This window comes from Chiloscyllium plagiosum, unplaced genomic scaffold, assembly GCF_037043375.1.
Source record: "Chiloscyllium plagiosum isolate Xiang-an unplaced genomic scaffold, Cpla_swu_hap1 HiC_scaffold_22, whole genome shotgun sequence".
Taxonomy (NCBI): domain Eukaryota; kingdom Metazoa; phylum Chordata; class Chondrichthyes; order Orectolobiformes; family Hemiscylliidae; genus Chiloscyllium; species Chiloscyllium plagiosum.
Window position 1 is genome coordinate 14,404,749 of NW_028270160.1, and position 13,534 is coordinate 14,418,282.

The 13,534-nt window shown below is 46.7% G+C and overlaps 1 protein-coding gene across 7 annotated transcripts in view; it reads right to left on the reverse strand.

Annotated features, from left to right (window-relative positions):
• The window catches only part of dnmbp (dynamin binding protein), a 108,498-nt gene that overhangs the window by 13,505 nt on the left and 81,459 nt on the right, over positions 1–13,534 (reverse strand). For 6 of the 7 annotated variants that reach the window (XM_087998774.1, XM_087998775.1, XM_087998777.1 and 3 more), the window contains 7 exons: positions 11,359–11,506; positions 9,370–9,387; positions 6,634–6,833; positions 4,117–4,247; positions 2,700–2,804; positions 1,912–2,040; positions 306–638 (listed from right to left, as the gene is read on the reverse strand). In XM_087998774.1, the coding sequence (XP_087854900.1) occupies positions 306–638; positions 1,912–2,040; positions 2,700–2,804; positions 4,117–4,247; positions 6,634–6,833; positions 9,370–9,387; positions 11,359–11,506 (1,064 nt within the window). The remainder of the gene's footprint in view (positions 1–305; positions 639–1,911; positions 2,041–2,699; positions 2,805–4,116; positions 4,248–6,633; positions 6,834–9,369; positions 9,388–11,358; positions 11,507–13,534) is intronic. The other variant, XM_087998776.1, reaches the window with a different exon arrangement.

Genomic DNA, 13,534 nt, shown 5'->3' on the forward strand with positions numbered 1-13,534 from the left:
AATAATTGAATGCCAGGTAATCAAGGTTCCTCTGTATACGCTTTGAACCAAAGTCTTTTTTTTTTGGAGGTGTGAGTGATAAACCCCTTGTAACGCAGTCTCCTCTGCCTATTCCAGTCTCTACGAAAGCTCAACGCCCCTGTTAAAAATTCCTCTGCCTTTGTTTCCCACTTGTTTCAGCTCTGCATTTGGACAATTTACCACAAGCACGGAGTAGACTCCCCACCAATCCGACAGCAGCTGCATCCCCAGCAGTCAGCGCTGATTTAGCCACTTGAAGTACGAGGAACCCCCGTTGCTTTTACCTGCGACAATGGCTGAAGCTCGTTCAGGGTCAGGCCTACAAACTCCTGGTGGGCCTCGGCAAACCCTTGCATACAGTTGATGAACAGCTGCTCGGCACTCTTGTGAAACTTGGGCAGCTCGTCGAGGAGCTGGGCGTTGAGAGCCTCGTAGTTGTTTTTGGCAGCCTGCAGCTCATCCAGCACTTTCCTGTCCTTCAGCTTCTCGGCTCGCTCCTTGCAGTTGTTGTAATCCAGCAGCTTGTCGAAGCGTTTGATGATCAGCTTGTGGGGCCCCGCGCACATCCCCAGGAGCTGGTTCAGGGGCGCGATGACCAGGCTCTCTGCCCGCTCTTTCTGTTGGGGGAAACAATCAAAGGGAAAAGGTCCTCAGCTCTGATTGTACATCACCCTTCCCCGACCCCCATCTCTCCGCAGCCCTTGGAGATTTCCATGCCGCTCCCTTGCCCCAGTGTGGATCACTGTAGCACTGCATATGTCAGCTGTCTAAGCCCAAAAATCTGCAACTAGCTCCTAAACATCTCCATCTCTCTCTTCTTGAAATCTCACTTTAACTGCTGCAGCACCTCCTTCAGGTGTTGGGTGAGTATTCAACTGTCCGTCTGGTAACATTCCAGTGAACACCTCAGGAGTTTTATGGTGATATAGGTGCTATACAAATGCCACTAATTGCAGGAGGAACTTGAGGATGCACCGAATTCAGGTACAGCTCACTCGGGGGTTGCTTGGCAAACCATGCAGATCTAGAAAGTCTCGGACTGCAGTGGCCTTGGAGGGAGGGGCAGCAGGAGAACACAGAGGGATGTGGAGGGGGTATGCCCCTGGGCTCGGGAGGGGATGGAGCGTGACTGGGAAGAGCCCAGTCAGGCTCTGGAGCACAGACAGGTTCAGTTGTGATACCTGGACCAGCACATCAGGAAGGAATGACGTGGGCAGGGAAAAAACATCGGTGCCTATGGAACCGAAATGGAGCTCTAGTTCATCATCTTTGGATAACAGGAAGAGGAGAGCGAGCACAAGAGCAAGAAAAACCGGAACAACATCTGACCCAATGTCCCTCAGGGTATAGACATCACTGCTGAAGCATCAGCATCTGGTCACTCAGGAGAGGATAATTATCGGAATAAAGATCCAGCAATTCATCCTTTAAGCAATCAGGAATCTCTCAGTACATTAGCACGCCATTTTGTCTACTATTTCTGTATTAGCTCTTTGAAAGACCAGCCTAATTAATCCCACAATGCTGCCTTCTCCCTGTTCCCCTGTAACTCTGCCCTTTTGAACTTTAAACTCCAGCCCTGCTAACGACAGCCCCATCTCATGAGTGAATCGTTTAGAGAAAAAAAATCTCAATTCTCTTTGGAAAATTACTGAATCTTCTTAGCTGGCCTTTCAGTCAGTGCATTCCAGATCGCAACTCATGGTGCGAAATAAGAAAAATAGTTCATACTCCCTCTCTGGTTCTTCTGCCAATTTTCTGAAATCGGTGACCTCTGTTTAGCAATCTGTCTGCTGGTGGAAACAGCTCCTCCCTATTTACACAACAGATAATAAGGCTGACTCACAATCACTGACTTCACTGATACAGACACTTGGGACCCACACTTACAAAGTTGGTGAAGAGGTTGTCACTGATGAATCGATGTGCTCGCTGGAAACTCTCCAGATCTGGGTGATTCTTCTCCCCGTACATGTCCAGGATACTCATAGCCACCAGCACCTTCACTGACACAGACTCCTATTGCAAGAAAAGGACCTTGGTCAATCTCCAATCCAGCGTAAGCCTGCAGCGATGCAACTTGCCCCACAGCCCTGGTTAAAGGAAGGGGGTGGGGGTTTTGTTGGGGTCGGGTACGAGCAGGGATCGAAGCCCTTTTCAGCCTCAGCTCCACCACGAGCGGGTCACGTTGGGGTCAATCGCAAGGCTCCAGCTGCCTCAACCCAACTGCACCTTCAGCCCCTGACTAGGAGTGTCTCGTGTCAAGCTGTTTGGACTGTGGAGACAGCATCCAAACACTTCCCTGTCTGTCCCACAATCTTCCACTTCCCCATCAACCCCGACCTGTCTCCCACCTCCCCATCGACCCGATCCCAAACACTTCCCCAACAACCCAATCCTTCCCTCAAGCTTCTCCCCATTCCTCATCCACCTTCCAAACACTTTGCCATCAATCCCACTCTGTCTGTTAATCTCCTCCCTATTGATCCCTGTCTACCACCCAGCCCAAACCTCTCCTCAGTCACTTTAGCTTCCACCCACCCACCCATAGGCACTTCCTGGGAGAGTGCCAGTGGTCGATTAGCCCCTCCCCCGTCGTTCGCTCTAGACACAGAGGTGAAGGGGTGCCCTGAGTGGATTCAACCATCTGCCAGTGAGAATGCATGACACTCACTCACCCGCACGTGTTGCAAATAGAGTGAGAGATCGCGGATGAAGGATTTAATCAGCCGCTCCTGTACTCGAAACCTCCTCTCTGCCTCCTCAAATGCCTCGTCCTTAATCTGGAAAAGAGATGAGATGCTTCAACCCTGACCCCAAATGGTGAGAAATGAGAGTCCGAGTTAGAGGAAAGATGTATTTCTAAACATGCAACTCATTGAAATATACTGCAAGATGTTTTTTGTTTGTTCGTTTGATGTGGGGGTCTCACTGGTTAGGTCAGCATTTATTGCCCATCCCTAGTTGCTTTTGAGAAGGTGGGGGTGAACTGCCTTCTTGAACCACTGTACTCCGTGTGCTGTGGGTTGATCCACAATGCCCTTAGGGAGGGAACTCCAGGATTTTGACCCAGTGACACTGAAGGAACAGTGAGTGGCTTGGAGGGGAACTTGCAGGTGGTGGTGTTCCCATGCATCTGCTGCTCTCGTCCGTTTAGGTGGATGTGGTCGTGGCTTTGGAAGATAGTGTCTAAAGATCTTTGGTGGATTTTTGCAGTGTATCTTGTATTTAGTCTGTACTGCTGCTACTGAGCATTGATGGTGGAGGAAGTGTATGTTACAACAAGTGGACATGATGCCAGTCAGTCGGGCTGCTTTGTCCTGGATGGCGCCAAGCTTCTTGAGTGTTGTTGGAGCTGCACCCATCCAGGCAACTGGGGAGTATTCCATCACACTCCTGACTTACTGAATGAGGGAGCAGCCTCAAGTGAATTGAAATGGGAAACCTGCCTCTGAACTGAATTAGAACAAAGTGCTCATCGTAGTTTTTTCTGAGCTGACAAGATTAATGGATTTGTGCATTTCCTCAACCTGTTATAAAGGTTACAATATATAAATGTCTCTCCATTAACACCACACAGGTTTGCAGTTATCAGGTCTCTGACATATACTGGATTAGGTGACTGTTCCAGAACACACTGACCTTGTCATTTTATAAAGAAAACCCTTTACAAAAGAAACTCACACCCATATGCCACTATCTTGAAATCAAACTTCATAAACATATATTTATACACACACCTTGCATCGTAGCATAGTCTAAATGAAAGTCCATATTTGGAACAGGAGGAAGCCGAAGAGCTCTCAAACCTGTGCTGCCATTTAATTAGATCACAGTATTTTAATCCCATTTACTCTGTACCCCAGCCCAATAGCTCTTTATGGGTAAAAGGTCCAGCTTTCCAATTCCCTTTATACAAGGGGTTATCTCTGACATTACCCACTGAAAGCCTATGGCCCCTGCACTGATCAACTGCATTCAACATTTTCAAACATTGATTAAGATCCTGAAAAGAGTTGAGGTGGTTTCACGGTGACCAATGCTGATAATTCACCTTTGATGGTGAAAGGTCAGGTGTGTGGCCTGATTTCTTACCTGGGGAGCGAGACCCGTCAGGTGCTTGAGGTGACTGCTAACCCGGTTGGATTTCTTTATGATGGAGTGCATGCTCAGCTTCGAGATCTTGTCTATCAGCGAGTCCTCATCCCCTTTACGATACTTCAGAACTGCAGAGACACACACAGGAGTCCACATCAACAACAATCTGCCTTCACATAACATCCTCAATCAGTCTGCATTCTCCAGGATACTATCAAAACAGGAGTGGTGATGTGGAAAAGTTGTCTCCCCAATGCTCTGAGCCAACATTAAATCTCCCAATTAACATTGCTTAGAACAGAATGTGGCTGATCTGGCCACAATTTCAATTCTGTTTGAACGCGCTTGTGAGGTTTCCAACATTATAACAGTGATGACACTTCAGAAAGTAATGCATGCACTTCGGAACATCTGGGAGGTCCTAAAAGGTGCTTTAGAAATGAAATTTCTTTCAAGGTTTTCTTTTTACCAAAATATTCTAAGGTCTTTCATAGGAGCAGTTATCAAATAAAATTTGACAGTTTTTTTACACTCCTACATGGAATGTGTGTATTCCTGGTTGAGCCAGCATTTATCAATCATCCCTAATTGCCCTTGGTCGTGAGACTGCTACGGCAAAGATGTGTGTTTTAAGAACCATCTTAAAGAAGCATTGAGAGAGACAGACAGACAGACAGAGGTGGAAGGTGTAGGCTAGGATTTCCAGAGTTAGTCACCTTGGCAACTGAAGGTCCTGGTGCCAATGGTGGAGCGAGGAAAAGTGTGAAAGCTCAGGAGGTGGGAATTGGAGGAGTGCGGAGAGGGGTTGTAGATCCAGTTTAAACAAGCTGCTGACACCCTAGCCCAGTCTGGGCTATTACAAGAGGCCGCTGGCAACCAGCTGAAATAGGATTTGGATTAATTCACCGGATGCAAAAATCACAGGCAAGGTCAGCACTTAAAAGGTTTGAGAATTTGTAATGAGGATTGTTCTGGACCCAGTGATAGCGGAATCGATTCAAACTGAGTGGCTTGCTTTTTGTTTTAACAAGTGAATGCAAACAGCAAACAAGGAATGGAAATGACTGAGATGAGGAGGAATTTCTTCCCTCAGAAGGTTGAATGTCTTGGGAATTTCTCGCCATAGACAGCTGCGGGAGCCAGAGTCCGCGTGTGTGTTTATGGCTGAGAGAGACAGATTCTTGATCTGTCGCTCAGATTAAAGTGTGAAGGTACTGCAGCCAAATTTATAGACAGTACAAAAATAGGTGGAAAGGCAAGTTACGAGAGGGTTTTTACAAACAGTTTAAAGGCAGACATTGATAGGTTAAGTCAGTGGCCAAAGAAATTGGCAAATAGAGTACGATGTTGGAAAATGTGAAGTTGTTCATTCTGGAAGGGAGAACAAAAAATGGAATAGATTATTATTCATTTGGAGGAAAAACTGCAGAAAACAGCAACACTGTTTACAACCCGCTGCAGTGGAGAAGCCAGATCCACCACATGAACTCAGCTCGGCAAACAGATAAATCCAATTTGTAGCAGTTTTGATCCCCTAATTTGTTAAAGTATTATTTCATTAGAGGCAGTTCAGAAAAGGCTCAGCAGGATGATCCCTGGTGGGACTGTTATATTAGCAAAGGCTAAATGGGACCCAACTCATTAGGGCTTTGGAGAATGAGGGGTGATCACATTGAAACACTCAGGATCCTTAAGGGGTTTGACAGGGTAAATACTGAGAGGATACTCCCCCTCATGGGAGAGTCTAGGACCAGAGGACGCAGTCTCAGAATAAAGGGGTGCCAATTCAAGACTGAGATGAGGAGGAATTTCTTCCCTCAGAGGGTTGAATGTCTTGAGAATTTCTCGCTACAGAGAGCAGTGGAGGCAGAGTCCCTGTGTATGTTTATGGCTGAGAGAGAGAGAGACAATTCTTGGTCAGTCGGGTAATCAATGATAATGGGCAAAGTGCAGAAAAGTGGATGGGAAGAATGTCAGATTAGCCATGACCCTATCGAATGGTGCAGCAGTCTTGAGATGTCTTACAGGTGATTTGGCCATCGCTCACTTGAGGAGGAAACACCTTTCACAATGTACAACACTTTCTGTCTCTCCCCACAGTGAATGAAGGTGATGCACTGAGGCCCCCCTGGAGGAGACAGATTGCTCAGGGTCACTGTAATGTCCTGAGCCAGGTTTACAGTGACCACCCTCGCTAGTGGGAGCTCAAAGCTTGCCTTTGGATGAAATTTGTCACCAAGATCTTGTTAATGATTTTATCAGTCCCTCATTCCTGTATCCAATGGGATGTCTGTAGATCTCCCTCAGGGAGGTTCAATTGAACACAACAGATAGACCTTGACAGCAAGTTTCTGTTATAGGGACTGAGATGAAGGTGAGGGGGAAGGGACAGAGTAGAGGGGGAGGGAGTGAGCAACACAGAAGGGGAGGTGGAGGGACAGAGAGAGAACGAGGGATGGGGAGGGGAAGGGACAGATGGAGGGCAAATGTATAAATGGGAAGGGCAAGTCTCACCCAGGTCTTTGCGCCGTTTGTACTCATTGATGTTAACGTTGAGGTCCTTCACAGCCAGCACAGCCTCTCCCAGGGGCTTTTTGTCTCGGTGTGTCTCTGGGGTAGTGTTCAACAGTTCCATAAGCAGCAATGGGTACCTCATTACACGCTGTACTGGCTTAATGAGAAACGAACCCAGGTTGATGTAGTTGGTTTTGCCCCTGTTTTGCAAGGATAAAAAGGATTGCAAATAAATTTTTAAAAAAAACACTCGCTGCTGGAGTATTGTCTCCAGAAAAGATGCTCAGGTCTTGGAGAAGCGTTGGGGCGATTTACCAGAATGGGTTCAGGGAAAAGGACTTCAGTGAATGCGGATAAATGGGAGAAACTGGGATTGTTAGAATCCCTACAGTATGGAAACAGGCCAGTTGGCCCAACAAGTCCACCCCCAGATCCATTCCCCTACCCTATTCCTCTACATTTACCCCTGACTAGTGCACCTAGCCTACACATCCTTGAACACTATGGGCAATTTAGCATGGCCAATTCACCTGACCTGCACATCTTTGGACTGTGGGAGGAAACCGGAGCACTCGGAAGAAACCCACGCAGAGACAAGGACAATGTGCAAACTCCACACAGACAGCAGAGGCTGGAATCGAACCTGGGTCCCTGGCGTTGTGAGGAACTGTGCTAACCTTGGAGGTTGACGGGAAGATTTGATTGAGGTGTTCAAAGGCTGGTCTGATTTACTCAGAGGAAACGGTCTCCAGTGACAGGAGGCTCATAGGTTGAAGGTATTTTCTAAAAGAACAGGAGGGCAGGGGGGGGCGGGGGGTGGAAAAAGAGGGTGTGGTAAGTGGAAAATTGCTTTTTCTGTAGCGAGTTGTAATCTGGAACACGGTATCTGAAAGAGCATTTGAAGCAGATTCAATGGTAATATTGAAAAGGAAAAATTTTTCAAAAAAAATTACTGTGCTGGGAGGAAAGGTGGCACTAATGGGAGAGCTCCTTCAAAGAGTCAGTACACATTGACATAATGGCCTCCTGGATTCGCAGGTTCACAGAGTTTCTGCACAGTATAACATTGCTTCAGACTTCACTCTGGACTTAGCTGACTAGTTGAAATTAAAGGACTGTTCACTGACCATCATCTGAGCCTTTACACGGACTGTACATCCCATGAGAAAGAGGAGATTGGAAAGGAGACATCGGGAGAGAGCCAACCCAAAGGGCAGGGAAATGAAATACTGAAGAAACAAGCCTGACTAAGACTGATGATTGGCCATGATCCTGTTTGATGGGCCAAACGGTCTAACTCTGCTCCTATTAATCCAAGTTGAGTGTGTGGTGCTGGATAAGCACAGCAGGTCAGGCAGGGATTCCTGATGAAGGGCTTATGACCAAAACGTCAATTCCCCTGCTCCTCGGATGCTGCCTGACCTGCTGTGCTTTTCCAGCTCCACTCTCTCAACTCCGACCTCCAGCATCTGCAGTCCTCACTTTCTCCAATTGGTCCAACTCTATATGGGTTAGTGTTGATAGTTCAGCACGGACAGCTTTATATGTAACCCTGTGCTCTCCCTATTCTGGGACTGTTTGATAGGGACAGTGCCAAGGTAGCTTTAATTTCAGGTTAGCTTTACTCTGGATCTAACCCCATGCTGGTCCTGTCCCAGGAGTATTTGATTGAGGTGGGGGCAGTGTGGATGGAGTTTTACTCTAACAGCCTGTTATCAGGATGAACTTCCTTCCCCTTCTTTGAGTCAGAGTTAAAGGAAATGTTTACAGATAAAACTGGCAACAATTATATATTGAAATACTTCCTGCAATGCAGCATCAGGTGGATTAAATCTAGCATTACTGGTTAGCAATGTTAAATCAATAGTAAAAAACACACGCAGGCTGGTTAATTAGTTTAATACAATCAGTGTTCAAAAAGGAAATAAGTGAAAGTGGAGGGGACTAGGGAAGGAGGCTGCAGTGTGTCCATCAACTAGATGTGAGCTGCCAGGCATAGGGAGGATCTCGAGGTGGTTTGTGGGGGATGTTCAGTCACACATTCAGCTGGGATTACACCATGCTCGCTACACGTTGTTAAAAGGGACAAAGCTGACAGCATGGGCTATAACAACATCACACACTACCTGCCCATCCCCCTCTCTGCACCCACTTCCTCTATCCTCCGCCCTTCCCCTTTGCACTTACTCCCTCAATTCCCTGCCCTTCCCCCCTGCACTCACTCCCTCTGTCCCCTGCCCTGACCCTCTGTACACTCAGCCACATTCACACCCTGCCCCAATTCTCCCCACCACCATATCTTCACATCAGGATTAACCTCTCCATCATTGGCCTTCCTGTAGTTTGATACAACATTCAGCTCAGTCCTCTCTCCTGAAGCAGTCACTTCGCTACCTCACTGGGAGAAGCACACTTGGGGTTTTGAACTCTGGGGGTGCCACTGTCCTGTTGTTTACCTGATATTTGCACAAAGCCTTCTCCACACACCCCAACCTCGTCACTTGATCCCTTGTCTTCACCCCATTCCAATCAACTCCTTCTCCGAACCAACCAAGCAAGTTCCCCTTCCAGCCCCTCCACCTGCTTACCCCTTCCCACACACAGACACACACAGACACACACAGACACACACATTTCTCCCCATTCAAAAGCAAGGACAGGAATGCATGTGGTGTTGGACACAGCTAGAACGTGCAGGGGTGGAGGGGGGTGTGAAGGTTGCAGGGTCAGACTTACCACTTACGATATATTGCCCTGGCAGAGGAGCACGATCAACAGGAGGGGGGGGGAAAAGAGGGAGGAAAAAAGTGAGTTACTGGGAGAAAACATCAGTAAGATCCAGACAGCAAATCGGCAAAAGACCAGATACTGAGATAACACCCTCTCCATTACCTGCAGGGTCAGACCAAGGCTCATTAGAAAGCCTCTTCCAAACCCACAACCATTGCCAGCGAGAAACATAATGGGGCAGGTACACTTGGGCAACTTCAGGTTTTCTTCTGAGCCACTCATCATCCTGACTTGGAAAGATATCACCATTCCTTCATTATCGCTGGGTCAAAATCCTGAATTCCCTCCCTCAAGACATTGCGGGTGTCCCTAATACTCCCAGGACTGCTGCGAGTCAAAGTGACAGCTCAGCACCATCTTCACCCGGGGCAATTAGGGATGGACCATAATGCAGGCCCAGTCAGCGATGCCCACAACCTGCGTACGTTTTATTTCACAAAGAAATTCAAGGTCGGATATTTTGTACGCATCATGAAAACTGGCTTTGAAGGCAAAAGCTGGGTCCAAGGACAGAGGCGATTGCAATGAGTGAGAGAGCTGTAGGATTCTCAATGTTGGAAGAACAACTTTCAGATCTGACAACATCTAGGGAGCTGGAGGAGGCCATTCAGCCCCTTGACCTGCCATTCAATGAAAACATGGGTGATCTGGATCCTCACTTTGTGAATAACCTCAAAGTAACAAAAACATAAATTGATGGGTCTCACATTGAAAATGACGGTCTGAGTGCCAAACATCTGCTACTTTGTAGCGTACGGTGTTATACTTCTACTATCCTTGGTGTGAACCCAAGTGTTTCCTCAGTTCACTCCTTACAGCCTGGCTCTGAATGCTTTTTTTTAAAAAAAGGTTATCTTCCCTTGTCCAAGATTCTCCCACCAGAGGAAAATAGATCTATCTGTCCTGACATTTACTTTAAAAATTCCAAAAGTCTAAATCAAATCATGCCTTAACCGCCTGCATTGCAGAGAATGTAATTGTAAATTTATTCGATTGCTGACATTTGAGTCAGTGGGACCCCTGTAGGGCAGGGCTGACAGAACACTCACTGCAGTGCAACCTAGTCTTCCCTCTCTCAGGAGGGTGTGTAAGATCCATGACTAGGGAAAGATGTGGTGCTGCTATTCCTGGTCAATTTGCCCCTTGATTCAGAAAATAACACTGATTATTCGGTCACAGTTGTTACATTCTTTCTGGGATCTTGCTGTGCACATACCAGTTGTCGTGGTTTCCCTCCGCTGGCTGTAAAATGTTTGGGGATGTTGGGATGGTGGAAGTGCTCTGGAGCGGTGTGAACCCGTGTTGAAGATTCCTGCTTGAGGTGACATGTGACTGGGTGCAGCATTGAGGGGGATTTGTAGAGGGGCACACAGTCCAGACCCACAGAGAGGCCGGACACTTGGTCACAATCACCTCTTTACCTTCGTCTCAGCTACAGGTAGTACTCTCACCTCACAGTCAGATGGGCCATAGTCAGAGGGATTTGGGCATAAAACCCAGGACAATACTGCCAGTACAGTGGTCCATGAGTCATTAAAACACCTACCCACTCAGGTGGGTCTCAGGGCAGCTTGTCAGACGGTCTCCCTGGGGACTGTGTTTGTCTGTCCACAAATATCATTGGGAAAAAAAAATTGAAAACACCAACATCCATTCATGAATCACACTGTGGGAGCTGGCTGTGTGTAAACTGGCTGCAGCATTTCCTACATTCCTACAGCACATGTTAAAAGTACTTCATCGGCTGAGAGGTGGATAAAAGGTCTGATAGAATCACAGATTTTTATTTACCCACGTTTCGGTAACTGCAGTTTAGAAGGGATTTGTTGACAGTAAGACAGCTGGAACACGGGAAGACATGTTTTTAAGAATCTTCTAGAAACATGTTAACTTTCTTTCTAGCTCCCTGTGAGCCATCATTTGCTCTCGTCTTACCTCAGGTGATCCAGGCATGTGTTAATATGCCCCTGAATTTCTCTGTCCTTCTCATATATATCCAGGAGAGCGATAGCTTCCTCATGATTTTGGCAGTAAACATTGTACATATCCTCAAGCTCATTCCTGAACGATAGGAACACATGACCTGCACAGGGTAAGAAAGTGCAAAAGCGATTCTTTAATTGATTGATGAGGCACACAGTCCTTATTCCTAAAATTCATTTGTGAATTATTAATAAATTGAATCATTCAGACACCAAAACCTTCAGTGGCGAGCGCTTCAAAACGCTGTGGGTGAACCTTATAAAGATGTTGAGGCAAATCGCTTATTGCTGAAGTGATAAACATGTCGAGGATGTTGCTCATCCTCCACAAAATGTAAGAATCATAGAAACCCTACAGTGTGGAAGCAGGCCACTCAGCCCATCGAGTCCACACTGACACTGACCCCCACCAACAATACCCCTGCATTTGCATTGGCTAATCCACCTAGTCAAAATATCCCTGGACATTATGGGCAATTTAGCAAGGCCGCCAATCCACCTAACCTGCACATCTTTGGACTGTGGGAGGAAACCAGAGTATCCAGAGGAAATCCACACAGAGAGAACGTGCAAACTCCACACAGACAGTCACCCGTGAGTGGAATTGAACTTAGGTGCCTGGCGTTGAGAGGCAGCATTGTTAACCACTGAGCCATTGTGCCACCTAGAGAGGTTAAATGATTTCCCACTGTATTAGGAATTCTTTGAATAAGTGATTTATTCTGTGGATGCAGAGGGCATGGTGACTGTGCTGTATTTAGATATGCGGAAGGCATTTGGTAAAGTGTCACATCAAACCTTATCACAGAAAATAAAAACTCGTAATTTTTGGGGTTGGCACACTGGCTGGAGAGAAGATTGGCTGGCATACAGGAAGCAAAGAGTGAGCAGGACACTGAGTGGTGTGCCACAGGAATCAGTGCTGGGACCTCAAGTATTTACATTTTATACAAACGACTGGAAGGGAGGAATGGTTGATAAATTTACCGATGACATAAAGATAGGAAAGGAAGTTGCGAAGATGATATAAAAGAGGTACAAAAGGATAGAGACAGGTTAAGAGAGTGAAGAACAAAATGTGGGAAAATCTGAAATTGCCCTTTTTGGCAAGAAGAATATTAAAAAGAAACATATTTTCTAAATGGTAAGAGCTTGTAGAGCTCTGAGATGCAGTTCGGAGGAAGTTTACCAGATAACATGAAAGAGTTCAGAAAAAATTTACAAGGATGTTGCCAGGGTTGGAGGATTTGAGCTATTGGGAGAGGCTGAACAGGCTGGGGGTGTTTTCCCTGGAGTGTCAGAGGCGGAGGGGTGACCTTATAGGGGTTTACAAAATTATGAGGGGCATGGATAGGGTAAATAGGCAAAGCCTTTTCCCTGGGGTGTGGGGGAGTCCACAACTAGAGGGAATAGGTTTAGGGTGGGAGGGGAAAGATATAAGAGAGACCTAAGGGGCAACTCGTTCATGCAGAGGGTGGTATGTGTATGGAATGAGCTGCCAAAGGAAGTGGTGGAGGCTGGTACAATTACAACATTTAAAAGGCATCTGGATGAGTATATGAATAGGAAGGCTTTGGAGGGATTTGGGCAGGGTGCTGGCAGGTGGGACTAGATTAGGTTGGGATATCTGGTCGGCATGGACAAGTTGGACCAAAGGGTCTGTTTCCATGCTGTACATCTATGAGTAGGCCTAAATCCACTGGAGTTTAGAAAAGTATGAGGCAACTTGATTGAAATAAATCTGACCCTGAAGGGGGTCTTTAACAGGGTGGTTGGGGTTGTGGGGGGGAGGGAAGAATGTTTCACCTTTTGGGAGAATCTAAAACTGGAGTGACCGTCAAAAATAAGGCCCCACCCATTTAAAATCAGAAATGATGCAAATTTCTTTGACGATTGTAAGTTTTTGAAACTCTCTCCCTGAAAAAGGTGGTGGAAGCAGAGTGCTTGAATATTTTTAAGGTACAGGAAGATAAATTGTTACACAAGGGGGTGAAAGGTGATCAGGAGTAGGTAAGGAAGTGGATTTCGATTACAGATTCAGAGCAGCCAGGAACCTATGGAACGGTAGCAGGCTTGAGGGGTCAAATACTCCTGCTCCAATGGGAAGGTGGTGAGCAGGGGGTGGGCGT